At 40.2% G+C, this 15,693-nt stretch overlaps 1 protein-coding gene across 1 annotated transcript; it reads right to left on the reverse strand.

Moving 5' to 3' along the window:
• Positions 1-499: 499 nt before the first annotated feature.
• Positions 500-15,364, reverse strand: CUZD1 (CUB and zona pellucida like domains 1). Its single transcript, XM_060241474.1, has 9 exons — positions 15,228-15,364; positions 14,381-14,516; positions 10,714-10,928; positions 9,730-9,883; positions 7,974-8,194; positions 4,461-4,633; positions 2,463-2,848; positions 1,333-1,601; positions 500-707 (listed from the first exon to the last, which is right to left on the reverse strand). Exons 1-9 carry the CDS (start codon positions 15,307-15,309, stop codon positions 535-537), a joined length of 1,809 nt encoding a protein of 602 aa, XP_060097457.1. The 5' UTR covers positions 15,310-15,364; the 3' UTR covers positions 500-534.
• Between the last annotated feature and the right edge of the window lie 329 nt (positions 15,365-15,693).

The following is a 15,693-nucleotide window of genomic DNA, read 5'->3' on the forward strand; positions in this document are numbered from 1 at the left end:
TTATTTATATTTATTATTTATTTATTTATATTGGGATTTATACCCCGCCCTTCGCACCGAAGTGTCTCAGGGCGGCTTACAACATGTTGTTTGAACAAGAACAATTTCAAACAACATGTTGTTTGAAATTGTTTGAACAAGAAACTTAATTCCTCTGGGTTTGTCCAGGGGTGGCCAACAGTAGCTCTCCAGATGTTTTTTGCCTACAACTCACATCAGCAGCTTTAATTTATATCCTACTTAGAAAAAAAAAACAGAAATCACTTTCAGTGCTCTTTTGCATACATCCTCATAGGTGAAAAGTAAAAGTGTTTTTGCTGTTTCTGGCACATCTACCCTTCCAAATATGCACATTTCCCCCCTATATTCTGATCCAGCCAACATTTTCAGTTTTATTTAACATTACAGTTGCTAACATGCTTTATTTGAAATAAGTAATGTTTCATAGAATGGTAGATCTGTAAAAACACAATCCTCTGGAGCATATCTGTGTAAAGAGGGGGATTCATACTGAAGCAAGTTGCAATATGCCTATCAATAGCTTTGCAGTTTCTGATATCTGTATCCTTGTTGCCAACTGATGAAATGCTTTGCTGCCAGACCAACCAGAAGGACAGCATTGGTTACCAACACAAGAGAGGTAAGGATATACAGGCCTTTGGCCCGCCCATCCTGGCTTTTTTCAGGATGCACTTGAGCAGCAGAACCTGAATGTAGGGGGAAAAAAGATAAACTAAATGTAAAATGTAGTTCAGTGTCCCCAGTGATGTACGCTAGTGTTAGGCATATCCTGGTTTATAATCAGCACTATTTTTCAGCAATCATTATTTTACTAATATATCCCCTTTCACTTTGATCAGCTTCTTTTTATTGGTTGGATGTGGATATGGGATGAACCATTAGAAGAAGAAAAAGAATTGCAGATTTATACCCTGCCCTTCTCTCTGAATCAGAGACTCAGAGCGGCTTACAATCTCCTTTATCTTCTCTCCCCACCCCCAACAGACACCCTGTGAGGTGGGTGGGGCTGAGAGGGCTCTCACAGCAGCTGCTCTTTCAAGGACAACCTCTGCCAGATTTATAGCTAACCCAAGGCCATTCCAGCAGATGCAAGTGGGGAATCAAACCTGGTTCTCTCAGATAAGAGTCCACGCACTTTACCACTTCACCAAACTGGCTCTCGGTTAGTTGCCTTCCCATCAGTGGTTTTGTCCAGTTTTTACAAGCTGGATTACTGAAGGTCTTTCTTTCTAAATCCTGGTTATAAAGATAGTGAAATCTGCCTATGTAAAATGAGAAGTAAGATAAGTGATGCCTTTGTGTTTTACATACCTGAGCGAGCTACAGAACTCTGATCTCTTTTTAATCTGAGAGGTCCCACCATTGCATCCCCTTTCCATTTGTAGGAAGAAACTTCTCTTTTATGGCGAGAGATGCAGTTTTTAGTGCAGCGAGAATTAGGATCTTTGCTGTCACAAATTAAAACTTCACAGTGGATGTAGACAGATGGATGGTGCCGCAGGAATTTGAAGGAATTGAACCTGAACCTCCCATAATGTTCAAGGAGCGGGTAGGCCATGTATGTGTTATCTTTGGCACAGCTGTAATAGAAGTTTGTGGTTAGCTTGAAAAGATCAGATTAGCTTGATCCTGTTATGCAATAACACGAGATGTTTACCAGAAATGTAAGTTCTCTCTTTTGCTTGCTCATGTGAAAATGTGCAAATGAAAACTTGTGGGTATTAAATGACCTCAGTCAAGCTCCAGTTTGCTGCCTGGGCAAACTGGCATTTGTTCCTTTTAATCAAACTAAGATTCTAACCCAGATTTCTAAATCCTGTTTTCTATGAAAGAAATTACTACAGTAACATGTCACATTTGAACCCACTGTGAATAAGCATTCCCAGTGTCTGAAAGCAAGTATAATATACAAATTCCATTGGCTGCTTTAGTCACCTCCCTTATTTCCTTCTACATCATGATATCAGCCTCAAGGGCTTGATCAAGCGAGCAATAGTACACCCATGCTTCTAAGTAACCCTTAGAGCTTAGTACCTCTACCCATAATCATTCTGTCAGGGAGTTCATTGCTCTAACGTTTTCTAGCTTTTTTGACTCAGCCCTCTTTGATATACAGAGCAACAACTCCCCCGAGATGCCTCACTCTTCCTCGTCTATAGACCTTATAACCAGAGATAAATGTATCTGATTGATTTTCCCCATTTTACCATGTTTTTGAAACACCCTCTACACCTAAATGTTCATTTCGAACCAAGCACACCAATGCCTTCAACTTGGCTTCCATTGTTGTGAGGATAAAATTGAGGAGGAAAGAACAATATATATTTCTCTGACTTTTTCAGACACACAATGAGATAAAAATTTGATTTGTTTCAATGTGTGATTTCTTTGTTTGCTCCACATAGAATTAAATTGTAATATTGAACTGTTATATTACTCACCCACTTCTGACTAAATCGTAGTTTGGTGATCCCAGATCAGAGTTTGGTGATGCTATACACGTGTCCGCAAACACTACCAAATTAGTATCACTGGAATGCAGATTGATTTGTGCATAGAGAGTTTGGTTCAAGTTGACGTAGTATGGAGAACTGAGTATGGGACTGGAGAATGAGTCAGACTCATAGAAAGACATGCTGAGGTTGTATCTACCCAGAGCACTTGTGTTCTGTGGGAGTTCCTCTTCTGTTACGTACATGACTTCTACAGTTGAATTGTTTTCCATTATACATTTCACAATAATCTCAATGCGCTTTTGGCGGGTGATCACATCACCTGCTGGGGATGCTGTGATGGTGTTGGTATAAGAAATGGTGTGATTTTGGCTCTGCATAAAACATGTAATACAAATATCACTCTTGATGAAGGAAGTCTATTGTCAAAAAGTGAGTCCTTGGTCAAATTTTTGACTTTCACAATTAAACAGAAAACAGCAATAAAGTGTCCCTACTTTATTGTAACAAATATTTGGTCAACTGTCTGAAGACTGATCCAGCCTTTTCAGTTCAGACTCGGATATTTGGTGATTGTTCATTTATACATGAGAAAAATATCTTCAGACAATTTGTATTTGAATTCTTGAAAAATATACATTCTGTATCAAATCTGATTAAGCAAACTATTGCCAATGAAAGCAATGGCATGGATGCTGTCAACATCTACCAAGCTGCTGCCAGAATTTATGGGTAATTTCCATTACAGCATGGAGTCATGCAGTTGCAAAGAAAGCAGGTGTGCCCTTATTGTATTTTGAAAGTGCTATGAGGCCTTAGGATTGGAATTCTATATACAGTTGCCAATTGGTTTAAACATGTCAAACTAATTGGTGGTCCTTAGATCTTGGCATTACTGTCTCATAGAATCATACAGTGATATAAGGCTCACTAATTTCAGTGGATCTTATATATTTCTGAAAATACAGATTGAGGCACAAAAGCATCCTTTGTCTACTGAGGGAATAGAGGGATTCTCCTTCCTCCCTTTTCTGTTTTCCCCCTGTCTGCGTTATGACATACATGTTCCTCAGATACACTCATAGTGTCCCTAACAATATATTTTCTTTGTTACTGCATCCCTTATCTATGGTTCTTATAGTGCTGCTGATCTGCATGGAAAACTTGTACTGTGAAAAGTAGCATTCATTGCTTGCCAGCTAGCACATAAATGTAATTTTCTGGTTTGGACTCTGGTAAGTAAGCTTTTAAAGGATTAGATAAAAAATTAGTAGAGAGGGGAATGGGATAAAAGGCAGTGGTAAGATGGTGTCAGGGTCCAGGGACTCTAAATTAATCTGGCAAGATAAAAATGTGATGGAAAACAGAACAGCAGTAGGTTTTTATACCCCGCTTTAACTTAAGTTAAGAGCCCCGTGGCACAGAGTGTTAAAGCTGCAGTACTGCAGTCCTAAGCTCTGCTCACGACCTGAGTTCGATCCCCAGTGGAAGCTGAGTTTTCAGGTAGCCGGCTTGAGATTGACTCAGCCTTCCATCCTTCCGAGGTCGGTAAAAAGTACCCAGCTTGCTGGGGGGGAAAAGCATAGATGATTGGGGAAGGCAATGGCAAATCACCCCGTAAAAAGTCTGCCGTGAAAATGTGAACGCAACATCACCCCAGAGTTGGAAAAAACTGGTGCTTGCACAGGGAGGGGACCTTTCCTTTTCCTTTCCTTAAATTAAGGACTCTCAAAGCAGCTTGCCATCGTCTTTACCTTCCTCTCCCCACAACAAGCACCTTGTGAGGTTGGTAGAACAGAGAGTTCTGAGAGAACTGTGACTGACCCAAGGTCACCCAGCAGGCTTCATGTGAAGGAATGGGGAATCAAATACGGTTCTCTAGATTAGAGTCCACTGCTCTTAACCACTACACCACACTGGCAGACAACAGGTTCACAGTAGTTTGATTTAGATAGCTTTGGCTTGCTTTCTTTTCTTTTTTTTTACCTCTTTAATTGTGCCACAGCTGTTGAATGGAAATGAAAACATCACTGGGTTTGAGGCATTAGGTCTGCAAGCTGGATCATTCAGCGCTAAGTCATTTTCATTGTAGCCAAGTGAATCCAAATAAGACTTGCTGAGAATGACTGTGATCATGTCTGAAGAACATGTGAGAGATGCTACCAACAAAAAGAAAGAAAAAACAGTGTAACCACACAAGTAAAAACAGGGTAATGCTTTTTAAATATTTAATTGGCTCTAATAGTGCCTCTATTAAGAGATGGAGATGTTGCTAGAATCTCAGTGGAGAGAATATGCAAATTCTTTTCCTGGCCACATGCTAAATGCAACCTGGATGCATACAAATAAAATCATCTGTCCAGAAGTTGCAAAGAAGTACTGCAATTACAGAATTATTTAAACTTGGAACAGTATAAAATTTTTATAATTGCTGTTCTGCTTTTCAACAACTTGTTTTTTGCACTGTTGCTTTTTAAACTAATTTTGATGTCATGCTATATGTGTGTGTGTATGCATGCATGCATGCTTGTATGTATGCAGATAGATTGAATACATAGAGTATACCAGTGAGGGCAGGATCCTATGAATCGAAATAGCTACAGTGAAGCTTTTCTTCAGCATGAGAAGTCTGTGGGTTCGGATGGGTGTAATTTAGGATTACATTGTCAATGGGCTTTTCATAGTAGAGCTTCTTGCATCACAGGAGGAGTCCATAAGAAAGTACTACTGTTACTGAAAGTTATTTGTATGACCGTCCTAAATAAGTTATTTATCCATTTCTTTTGTGATTTTAAAAAAGGGAATAATTTTCTTCCCTTTTGTTTAACAGATGGACACAATTGGTCAATTTAAGTGGGTTGATTGTAGTTGTAATACCATTCAAGTGTAGAATGCTCTCAGCCTCAACTAGAATTTGATTGTGAAGTTGCACTGAAATTAGAATTTGCCACCAGTTTGCCACAATCTATGAGTACTCCCTTGATCTAAAAGGCATCAACCTTTCTATAAGTGATGTATATGTGCTTAGAATTGTATCTATAAGCTGGAGTTCTTGCCTGACTCACTGGGGCCTGAAGGACAGAGCTTGGGGACTTGGGAACAATAGGCAGCAGGATCCAAATCCTGCTGCCCTGCTCCAATCAAGAGCCCCCGACTGGTTTGAATGGTCCAGTCACAGGCAGCGCTGGAACTTTGGGTGTGTATATATAGAGGGCCCCGCGACCCTAGCAGTTAGTCTTTGTAGGCAGCGCTATACCATGCTGTATTCAATAAAAGAGCTATGTTCGCTACCACCTCGCTTCATGACTGTATAGAACCCACTATATTATAGCGGCGACAAGGATGGGATCCTGGTAAGCGAGGCCAGCAGCTATGGGCATTCCGCTCCATGCACGCACCACCAGCGCTGACAATGGACACTATGCCAGGAATGATTCTCAAGTTCAATATGACCAGCCCAGAGCGATGGGAGACCTGGTTGGATCGACTGGAGAACTTCATCCACTACTATGGAGTTGTGGGGAATAAAAAGAGATTGCTATTCCTCAGATCATGCGGGATGAACACCCAGGAGCTCGCCCAGGGGCTAATGCCTCCTACAAGGACATCACCGACGACCCATTTCACACCACAGTCATCAGTCCTGACCCGGCGCTTCGACTTTTCTGAGCACAGGCAGCAGCCCAATGAGTCAGCTGTCGACTATATTGTGGCCCTCCACCGACTGTCACTCCACTACAAGTTTTACCGATTGGAGGAAAGACTGAGGGTTTGGTTTATTTTCGGGCTGTGGGACGAGGTGCTGAGGAGGAAGCTGCTTGGGAAAGATGAGATGGACCTCCCCAAGGTGATCATACCACCTATGAAAAATCGCGGGGAGAGCACAAGGCGGCGGACACTCACTAAGCTGCCTCATCCTCCTCGGACGTGGACAACTCAGGGGGAGACGACGCTCTCAAGCTCCACCACACCGCCATGAAATGCCAGCAGCCACATGCGAGTGATAACGCACCAACTCAAGAGTGTGCAAGTTGCAGGGAAAACCATGAGCGCCGTTTCTGCCGATTCCGGGAAACCGTCTGCCACCAGTCCAGGAAGACAGGTCACCTCGCCAGGGTCTGCCGCTCAAAAACGACACCAACCCGAGAGAGCGCCCCCCCATTGAAAAGGCAGAGAAAATGGCTGCTGTCACGAGGTCGCCGTCATAGAGGATATCAATGCCATCACCACATCACTTGGACAGATATGCGATATCCCCATGCTGTCCCCAGATAAACTCAAAACGACTGTGTTCATTGAGGGCGCCTCCTGTTGGATGGAGGTTGACTCAGGGGCCACACACACCATCATCTCCGCCCAGACCCTAAAGAAACTTTGTCCCAAGGGGGGACCTAAGCTATACCCATCCCCCGTGCTCATACGAGACTTCCAGAAAAGGGTGATTGGCATCAAAGGGGCCGGGGTAGTCAAGGTGCAATACGGGAAATTTTCAAGAGACCTTCCCTTGCTGGTGGCAGAAGGGGACTTAAGTAGCCTGTTGGGCCAGGTTTGGTTTGCACACTTGGGGATCCGAGTAGAGGGAATCCATCATGCCCCCGCCAGCAGGGATACATATGAACATATGAAGCTGCCTTATAATGAATTAGACCCTTGGTCCATCAAAGTCAGTATTGTCTTCTCAGACTGGCAGCGGCTCTCCAGGGTCTCAAGCTGAGGTTTTTCACACCTATTTTGCCTGGACCCTTTTTTGGAGATGCCGGGGATTGAACCTGGGACCTTCTGCTTCCCAAGCAGATGCTCTACCACTGAGCCACCGTCCCTCCCAATTTCCAGGATTTCCAGGACATAAGTGGGAAGTTCCCAGCAGTTTTTGATGAGATACTAGGAACATACACAGGTTCCTTCGTGTCGTTACAAATAAACCCCAACGTGCCGCCCATACAGCTAAAGGTCCGGTGGGTACCCTTTGCCTTGAAACCCAAGACAGAGGAGGAGCTAGACCGCAACAAAATCCAGTATGTCCCCACCCTCCCTACCTCTGGTGCATTTAATGCAACCAAGGCAGTCTGGGAAACAGGGCACTTATCTACTGTTTCCATATCCACATCCAACCTTCCTGTCAGCACCATCGAAATTACATGAAATTTAGCTCTGCATTAACTTGCAATGTGCAGAAGGTGAAGGCACATAAGAATTCCCATTACCCATAAACTGGGCATGCTGAAGGTGGAAGGAAGGAGAGGTGGAGTTCTATTGAATTCTGTGAGGTTTCCCTCATGGAACAGATCTGAGTAAGGGTTATGTCCTTAGTGTTGACCATGTCTGAGACCCACTCCTCTCTCCTCCACTTGTTCATGCTCCAGTATAATTAGGCACAGAGGATTCACTTCATATAAAGAATTAAAGTAAAATGTAAAAATATTTAATTAGTTAACTAATTGTAAGCCTCAACATTAAGTTATAGAACTGCATGACACACACCAATGGAATTAGACTTACTGTTGGGCTGTGGTGTTGGTATTGGTATACTTGTGTAGTGAGCAGAAAAGCCCCTGTAAGAATTGGCATAATCTGTAGACAGCACAACAGTCATAAAGTTGGAAGAAGACTCAAATGTTGGCTTGACAAGGCCGCATACTTGTCCAATTAAACCAGAGTTGGTTGTTGCACCATCATAAATGGCAACAAAGTCAAATCTGCAGTTTTCATCCATTTCTAGGCTATGGATCAAAGAAGTGAATAATTTCAGAGAAGGAATTCAGGTGGTGGGGAATTAATACAGTGCAGCAAATGGCCTGCAAAGCCGAATATATTGGCCAAGATCCAAAAATACTTTAGGCTTCTGGAAGAGGCTTGTTTAAACCAACTAGATTATTTGATTTCTTTCTTGGAGAGCTGATACCTATTCTATATGATAAACAGCTTTACAAGTTTACTTAGCTGCAAAACTGGTTTCTGGCATGTGACACAGGAGCTTTATCAGGAGCACGTCTAAAGTCTTCATGGTCACGGTTTCATAGAATAACTTTAATAAGTTTTTGGATCCTAATCATTATATTAGAAATAGCCTGTGGCAGAGTAAGTCTGTAACACAACTAACATATGTCATAAAGCTATATTTCCAAGCAAGATTAATTTTTTCCTCCAAGGTTTTGACCCAGAAAAGTAAGAGTACTTAGGTTTTCATTATTTTTCACAATGGAGCATTAAATATGTGTCAGATGCTGGGACCAAAACCAAATGAAAAAGAGTTGTGATTTATACCCTACTGTTCACTTGGAATCTCAGAGCGGCTTACAATATCCTTCCCTTCCTCTCTTCACAACAGACACTTTGTGAGGTATGTATGACTGAGAGAGCTTTTTCAAGAACTGCTCTTGAGAGGACAACTCTGAGAGACCCAAGATCACCCAGCTGGCTGCATGTGAAGGAGTGGGGAATCAAACTTGGCTCTCCAGATTAGACTCCACCACTCTTAACCACTATACCAAACTGACCTTCACTTTCATGTCCTGTTTGTGAGGCCCTAAAGATATCTGACTGGCTACTGCTGGAAAAAGAATGCTCAGATAGATGATCCAGCAGGGTATTTACCAGCTAGGTTTGGCAGAGCAGGATAGATCAACTCCTCAGACCCAGTTTTTCAATTTCCCTTCCCTACATTTGGGAGCTAGTGGCAAAATGTTTAAGTCAATCAAGTTCTGTAGGGTAGTGCATTCATATTAAGGTTTAGATTAGATGTGATGTTCTATGACAGGAATTTCTCCAAAATATCATTTGACTGTACAAAAAGCAACACAGAGGGTGTGAGGAAAGGTCATAGCTTTAAGTCTGCAACACTGGGGAAGGGGTTATCACTCCTCTTGTGTGCTGTTTCTCCGTTAGAAAATGGGTCGCTGCTTGATGTTTTTGGGTTTTTTACCCTACCAGGGCTCAAATCCAGACTGAAAAAGCCATGTCAGTCAGAAACAGTGCAGGGTGAAGAGTCAAATTCTCCATTCTTCAGTGCTAAGGCCCCAGATCTCTGTCAAGTTCCCTGTTAGCTGCTTTTTAGGGCCAAATAGCAAGTTGGGCCTTCCGTTATACAAATGTCACATTTAATTTAACCTGCAATATTTTGAAACGTCATCATATATTATTGTACATTTTAAATATAAAAGTGAATAACAAATATTTCTTTGTATCTCTGCTATACAATTACATACAGTGGCATTGGAAACCTGAAATGTAAACCATTGAACAAAAATATACTTACAAAAAGTCACTGAATATTAAATTTATCCTGGTATTTGCTTCTGTTTGTATGTGCCAGACACAATAGGCAAACGTTGGGTGTGACTTGGGGTAGTTAGGACTGGTGAATGATCCATCTGGACTGTGAAGTCTGCCCCCACAGTTTTCAATTGTGGCTTTAAAAGTAAGTTGTTTAAAAATGAAGCTAACATTAGAGATCAGAAATAACACAAGTAAACAATAGGTTTCTTAGAATAGTTCACCTGCTACTTCTACTTTGTGGGGGGTGGGGACTGAGGGGGACTGATAGCAGTTGATTCCTCCCATGTGACCTAAAGGTTTTTCTACACTATCCAAGAAGCAACTGCTGTGAAACTGACAGCTATTGCTGTCACCATATCACAAAAGTCAATAAGATGGGCATAAAGTTGCACTGTGGAGACATTTCAAAATCAGAGCCCTCAGAAAGCCTCATGAGTAACTGGATCTTATCCTTAGTTTAAAATGGAACACTTTAAAGGAGTTGACTTGGCCAGCCTGCTTTGAAGATTTATTGAAAATCGTTTGTTTCTTCCAACAAAGTTTTTTCCCCCCTCCAAAAGTAATATATTCTATTAAGAAGTCAAAGATATTTGGCAATACAATTGCCATTGCTAAACTTGCCTCCACAGGTGCTCATGATATCACTTCATACAGCTGCAATCAATGTTCCCTCTGAGCTGCAGAATCTTATGAGCAAAAATTCTATTTTATGAGCTACTGCATAAATTATTGTGCTCTGGGATCATCCTTCCTGAGCTAAAACAAAAATGTGTGAGCTGGAGGCTAAAAATCTGTGAGCTAGCTCACTCTAACTGAGCTTAGAGGGAACACTGGCTGCAATTATATTTAAATAGGGCAGGACTTTCAATAAAAGTTCTAAATTGTATAGCTTCTGATTAGTGCTCAAAAGTAATTTTCATTTGTTTCCCAAACTGTCACCAGTGAGGGAAATTTGATAACTTACCTGATTCAGGTGAAATGAAATAATAAAATGCAAAGACTATCCTTTTGAAAGCTGTGGAGTCTGTTGATAAGCGAAATGTTAAAGCATTTGAGGATGACTCAAATACAGGAACAGACTCGTGGCTATTGCATATTTGTCCAAGAAGAGATGAGTTAGCTGAAGGACCATCATATATTATAATATTTTCTCTATCACAGGTTGATAATGGATTAAATCTAGAAAAAATGACATTATTAGATTTGCTCTTTATAGCACAGTATTTGTCTTTCCTTTATAATGTTATGGATTAGTTATTTAATTCAGGGGTGTCAAACATGCAGCCTGAGGGCTGGATCAGTTCCCTATCAGGTCCATGAGCAACTCACTGTCATCTGCTTCCTTCTCTCTCTCTTCCTTCTTTCTGCATCACAGCTTGCTTTGCCAGGCTTACTCAGTCACACAGGACCTAAAGAGCAAAGCCTCTATTATCTCCATTGGCTGACCAGCACATGAAGAAACTTGTGTACAAAAGCTCACAAGGCCCAGCCATTTCATGTTTTTCTCTGGGTTTTAGGCTCAAAGCATTGACCATGAGATTTCTGTCCTTAATGTCAATAAATCAAAAGTAGGTTTGCAGTTTACAGATACACACCTGAACAACATGCTCAAGATTGCTGCAGCACAAACATTATCTCCAGATTTTCATGCAATAATTCAGAGCAAGAGGTGCAAGTTATCAGAAACTGCTAAATAAACAAAATATTGCAAGATATTGCTAATCTTTTGTGTTTTAACAATTTATTGATAACATATGGTTACAAATCTTAATTTTAAATTTTCAGTGCTAACCCATATGGCATTACAATCCCCCCTCCCTCCAATGTTGACTTCCCCGGAGTTATAGATTCAAGTTCAATACTAAAGGTACTTCTAACTGATCAAAGTTCAATACATATTTTTTTCCCCAAGATATTGCTAATCTTTTAAGCATATTTTATTTTAAGGTTTTTTTTAAAAAAAAATATTTAATTGTATTTGCCTTTGTCCTTTATAAAGTTTATATCTCTGCTACCTGGCATTACATGTTATGACACACATGGCCTGGCCCGATAGGGCTGCCAAGTCTAATTTAAGAAATATCTGGGGACTTTGGGGGTGGAGCCAGGAGCAAGGGTATGACAAGCATAATTGAACTCCAAAAGGAGTTCTGGATATCACATTTAAAGGGACCACACACCTTTAAATGCCTTCCCTCCATTGGAAATAATGAAGAATAAGGGCACCCTCTTTGGGAGCTCATAGAATTGGACCCCTCCAGTCCCATCTTTTTGAAACTTGGAGGGTGTTTTGAGAAGAGCCATCAGATGCTATGCTGCAAATTTGGTGCCTCTACCTCAAAAAACACCCCCCTCCAAGAGCCTCAGATACCCACAGGCCAATTTTCCATTATACCCTATGGGAATCGGTCTCCATAGGTAATAATAGAGTGTCCAGCAGACATTCCCCCACACCCTTTCTAATGACCCTGAAGTGGGAGGGCCTCCAAACGGGGATCTCCTGCCCCCATATGGGGATTGGCAACACTATGGCCCAACAAGGTCTCATTTATGTCAGATCCATCCCTCATAACAAATGAGTTTGACACCCCTGATTTAAATGATCAAAGACACAGATTGATATCCTAGAGGAACTAGGCCATCTAGTATTGAAGTTTCAGTTACTGAAGAGCAGAGAACTCGCAGAGGTAGGGGAAAAACACAGATACAAAAAAACCCCTTAAATCACAGCCTGCTATTCCAATAAAAAGTGGAACCATAGACCATGAATTCCTAGAGTGACACTACTGCTTTCCTTGAAATCTTTTTGAGGAATACCTTATATATTTCCCATTGAAAGTCAAAGAGGAACTGTATTAAGTTTTAGACAAGAGATTTAATCTGGAAGACTGTACTAGCATTGTACACTATTAAATCCAAAACCCATTTGAGTATATCAGATTAGTCATGTAGTTTTAGGGGGTTCTAGCAATAATCTTCAGGCTTTCTTGCTGCCCTTTTCTATATGTAAGCTCAAAAGCAGTAATACATTGGAAGAAGTAAAATCTAAAGGTTGGCTATATGAACTCTCTTCCAGTGTTTTCTCAGTTGTAGGAGGAAGTCCTCCACTGAGAGATGATTTTCTCAATTTATATAAGACTTTGAAAGAAGACTGCCAGAAGAAAATATAGCAGAAGAGGGTCTTTCCAATGCTAAGAGATTAGTAGCAGCTGAAATAGTTTCAGATTTAAATGATGTGAGAATATTAATTATGATTCCTTCTAAAAAGTTAATAGGCATTGCAGATATCCGTAGTAAGAAGGGTGGGGGAGCCCTTAGAATGACTCTGTATATTCTAAGTAGCTCTGATTAAGAATTATGGCAATTTTTAAAATAAAGGATGTTTGTAAGTACCATGTAAAGATCTGGCTGAGTAACTGAAAAAAATTGGGCACAATAATGTAGCAATATTAATACAGCAATAGAAGGATTGTCCATGCTGTTCATATTTCATTTTTTATACTGATTAGAAAATACAGTTTATTGACTCCCAGTCACTTTAGAAAGAATGTAATAGACAAAGGATCAGTGAAGGTTCCATCAGCACAAGATTATTAACCTCTTACTTCTATGATTAATTCTGGAAATGTTATCCAAATTGTATATGTAAACCACCCCCTGAAGCCTGTATTTATAGTTTCCTAATGTTTGAAAAGTACCAAAATATTCTCAACAATGTGTGATAACTTTGGTACATTATTAAAGGTTAGCAGTGTAATAGAAATTATACATAATCTATCTTTCCTCCAACTTTCTCTTTCCCTTTTCACTGCAGTACTATGTGAAAGTCCTCATGTGCCATAATTATTAGAGTTTTGGATTAGGATCTAGCAGATACAGGTTCAAATCACTGCTGTGCCATGAAGCTTGCTGAGTGACCTGGACTAGTCATTCACTTTCTCTAACATATCCCACAGACTTGTTATGAGGATGAAATAACACAAAACTGTATATGCCACTCTGAACCTCCTTAGGAAAGGACATGTTAAAATTATGCTGGACCAGGAGTCCCCAATGAGATGCCTCTGGATGCCATGGTACCCACTGACATCTTTCCTAGCATATGCCAAGAGTTTTTAAGAAAGTGGAAATGGCTAGCAGGGCTTCTGATTGGCCACTGTAGATATTATAGTTTTCTAAGATTGTATCAGCAACAGCTACCACCAGTGTTATTTTATTCTCCTCCTCTTTCCCAGTGTTTTTTAAAAAAATATTTCTCTTATACCCTGCATTTGGGCTTCGTGTGTGTGTGTCCCGTGGTGGCCCACCATCTTGTGTAAAAATTCCATCACTTGCCCACAGGTTTAAAAAGATTGGGGACCTCCATGCTGGACAGTTGAGTCACAAAGCTGTTCTCATTGAATATACCTGTCCAAATCTCTTTCTCTCTTCCTATGCACAGTTTTAGCTGCACTTCACCTCAGTTCCTCGAAAATGTGATCCTTAACTTCTACTTTACTATTTATTTGTGTCTATTTTTATTTTACAAAATTTGTGCCTCACTTTTCTGCCCACACAAGGGCCACCAAGGCAGCTAGCAAATTAAAACCTTTTTTGTTACTCTGTCCAGAATCCATTTAAAGAATACTCACTGGAAATAAGAGAAAATTAGTCGAATATTTTGATCCACATCTTTTTCTATATACCATGTGCAGCTCTCATTCTCATTTACTTCAATTGGCAATGCTTTGTAAGGCTCACTCAGAATTCCACCACACTCAGTTTTCCCTGGATTTAGAAAATCAGCAATCATTGGTTAATATTAAGATTCTGAGGATGAATTTAACCTAAATATTCAGATTGGCTGCTTGTAACTAATTAACTTCACATAACATTTAAAATAATCACTTAATAATGTTACTTTATCTACTTTGGACTAAAAAGTATAATGACAGCACTTGCATCTTTGTAAATTCTCGCTATAGAAAAGCTCCTCCTAGGCTGTTGCAATCAGTTATAATTTAAACCAAGTATTGTTTCTAATTTTAAAGACAGCTGTAGCCAAATGGGAATTATTTCAATTTTTTCAGTTTCTGACCTGTCCAGAAAAAAGTTAGCTATTCTTAAATTCCATTGAAATGATTAGGACTTAAATTGCTGATTTACTCCATTGATTTCTGTGGGAATTAGGCATGGCTTATTTCAGTGGAGGGCAATCAAAGAGTTACAATACCAAGGTTTCTGATATTGCACAGATGCAACACATACATGACAGCATCAAACTAAAAAGCAATTGTGGTGATTTAACAGACACCTCACAGGGTGTCTGTTGCAGGGGGCTGGGGAGTTAAAAGAGATTGTGACTGCTCTGAAACTCTGAGATTCAGAGTATAGAGCAGGATATAAATCCAATATAAATCCAATATCTTCTTAACAGCTGTTGCACATTATCAATATACAATTTATATTGTTTTTTAAATATGTTGTATTCTTCCATACCTTGGAATTTTACTGGGTTATTTTCTGCAAGAGTCCATCCAAAGAAAAGCACCAGGAGAGGGTATTGTTGGAATGTGGGCATTTTGATAAACAGTAGATTCTCACATGTTCTGGCCTTTTTATATTTCTACCCATTTCACAATAATTTCATCAGCATCAGCCCACGTGATCCCATGATAGTGTGTGTAATCTTTTAGAGTGCTTTATGCATAAAGGGGAGATACTTGTGAGAAAGATGCAGGTGTTACATACTGGATGGAGTGTGCTATTTGTTTGGGGAACACCAAATGAAATTGCTCATACTTGCTTATCTGAAACCAAAGCCACAAATGCTACTTTCCTGGACAGACCATATTACCCAAAACCTCAAGAATGATGCCAAGGCATAAATTTTCATTCTATAAATTGTTCACATTAAACAACTGAACATTCGTTTATTTTGTATAACATCCACAAAATACTTTAT

Source organism: Heteronotia binoei, chromosome 6 (assembly GCF_032191835.1).
Source record: "Heteronotia binoei isolate CCM8104 ecotype False Entrance Well chromosome 6, APGP_CSIRO_Hbin_v1, whole genome shotgun sequence".
Lineage (NCBI taxonomy): Eukaryota > Metazoa > Chordata > Lepidosauria > Squamata > Gekkonidae > Heteronotia > Heteronotia binoei.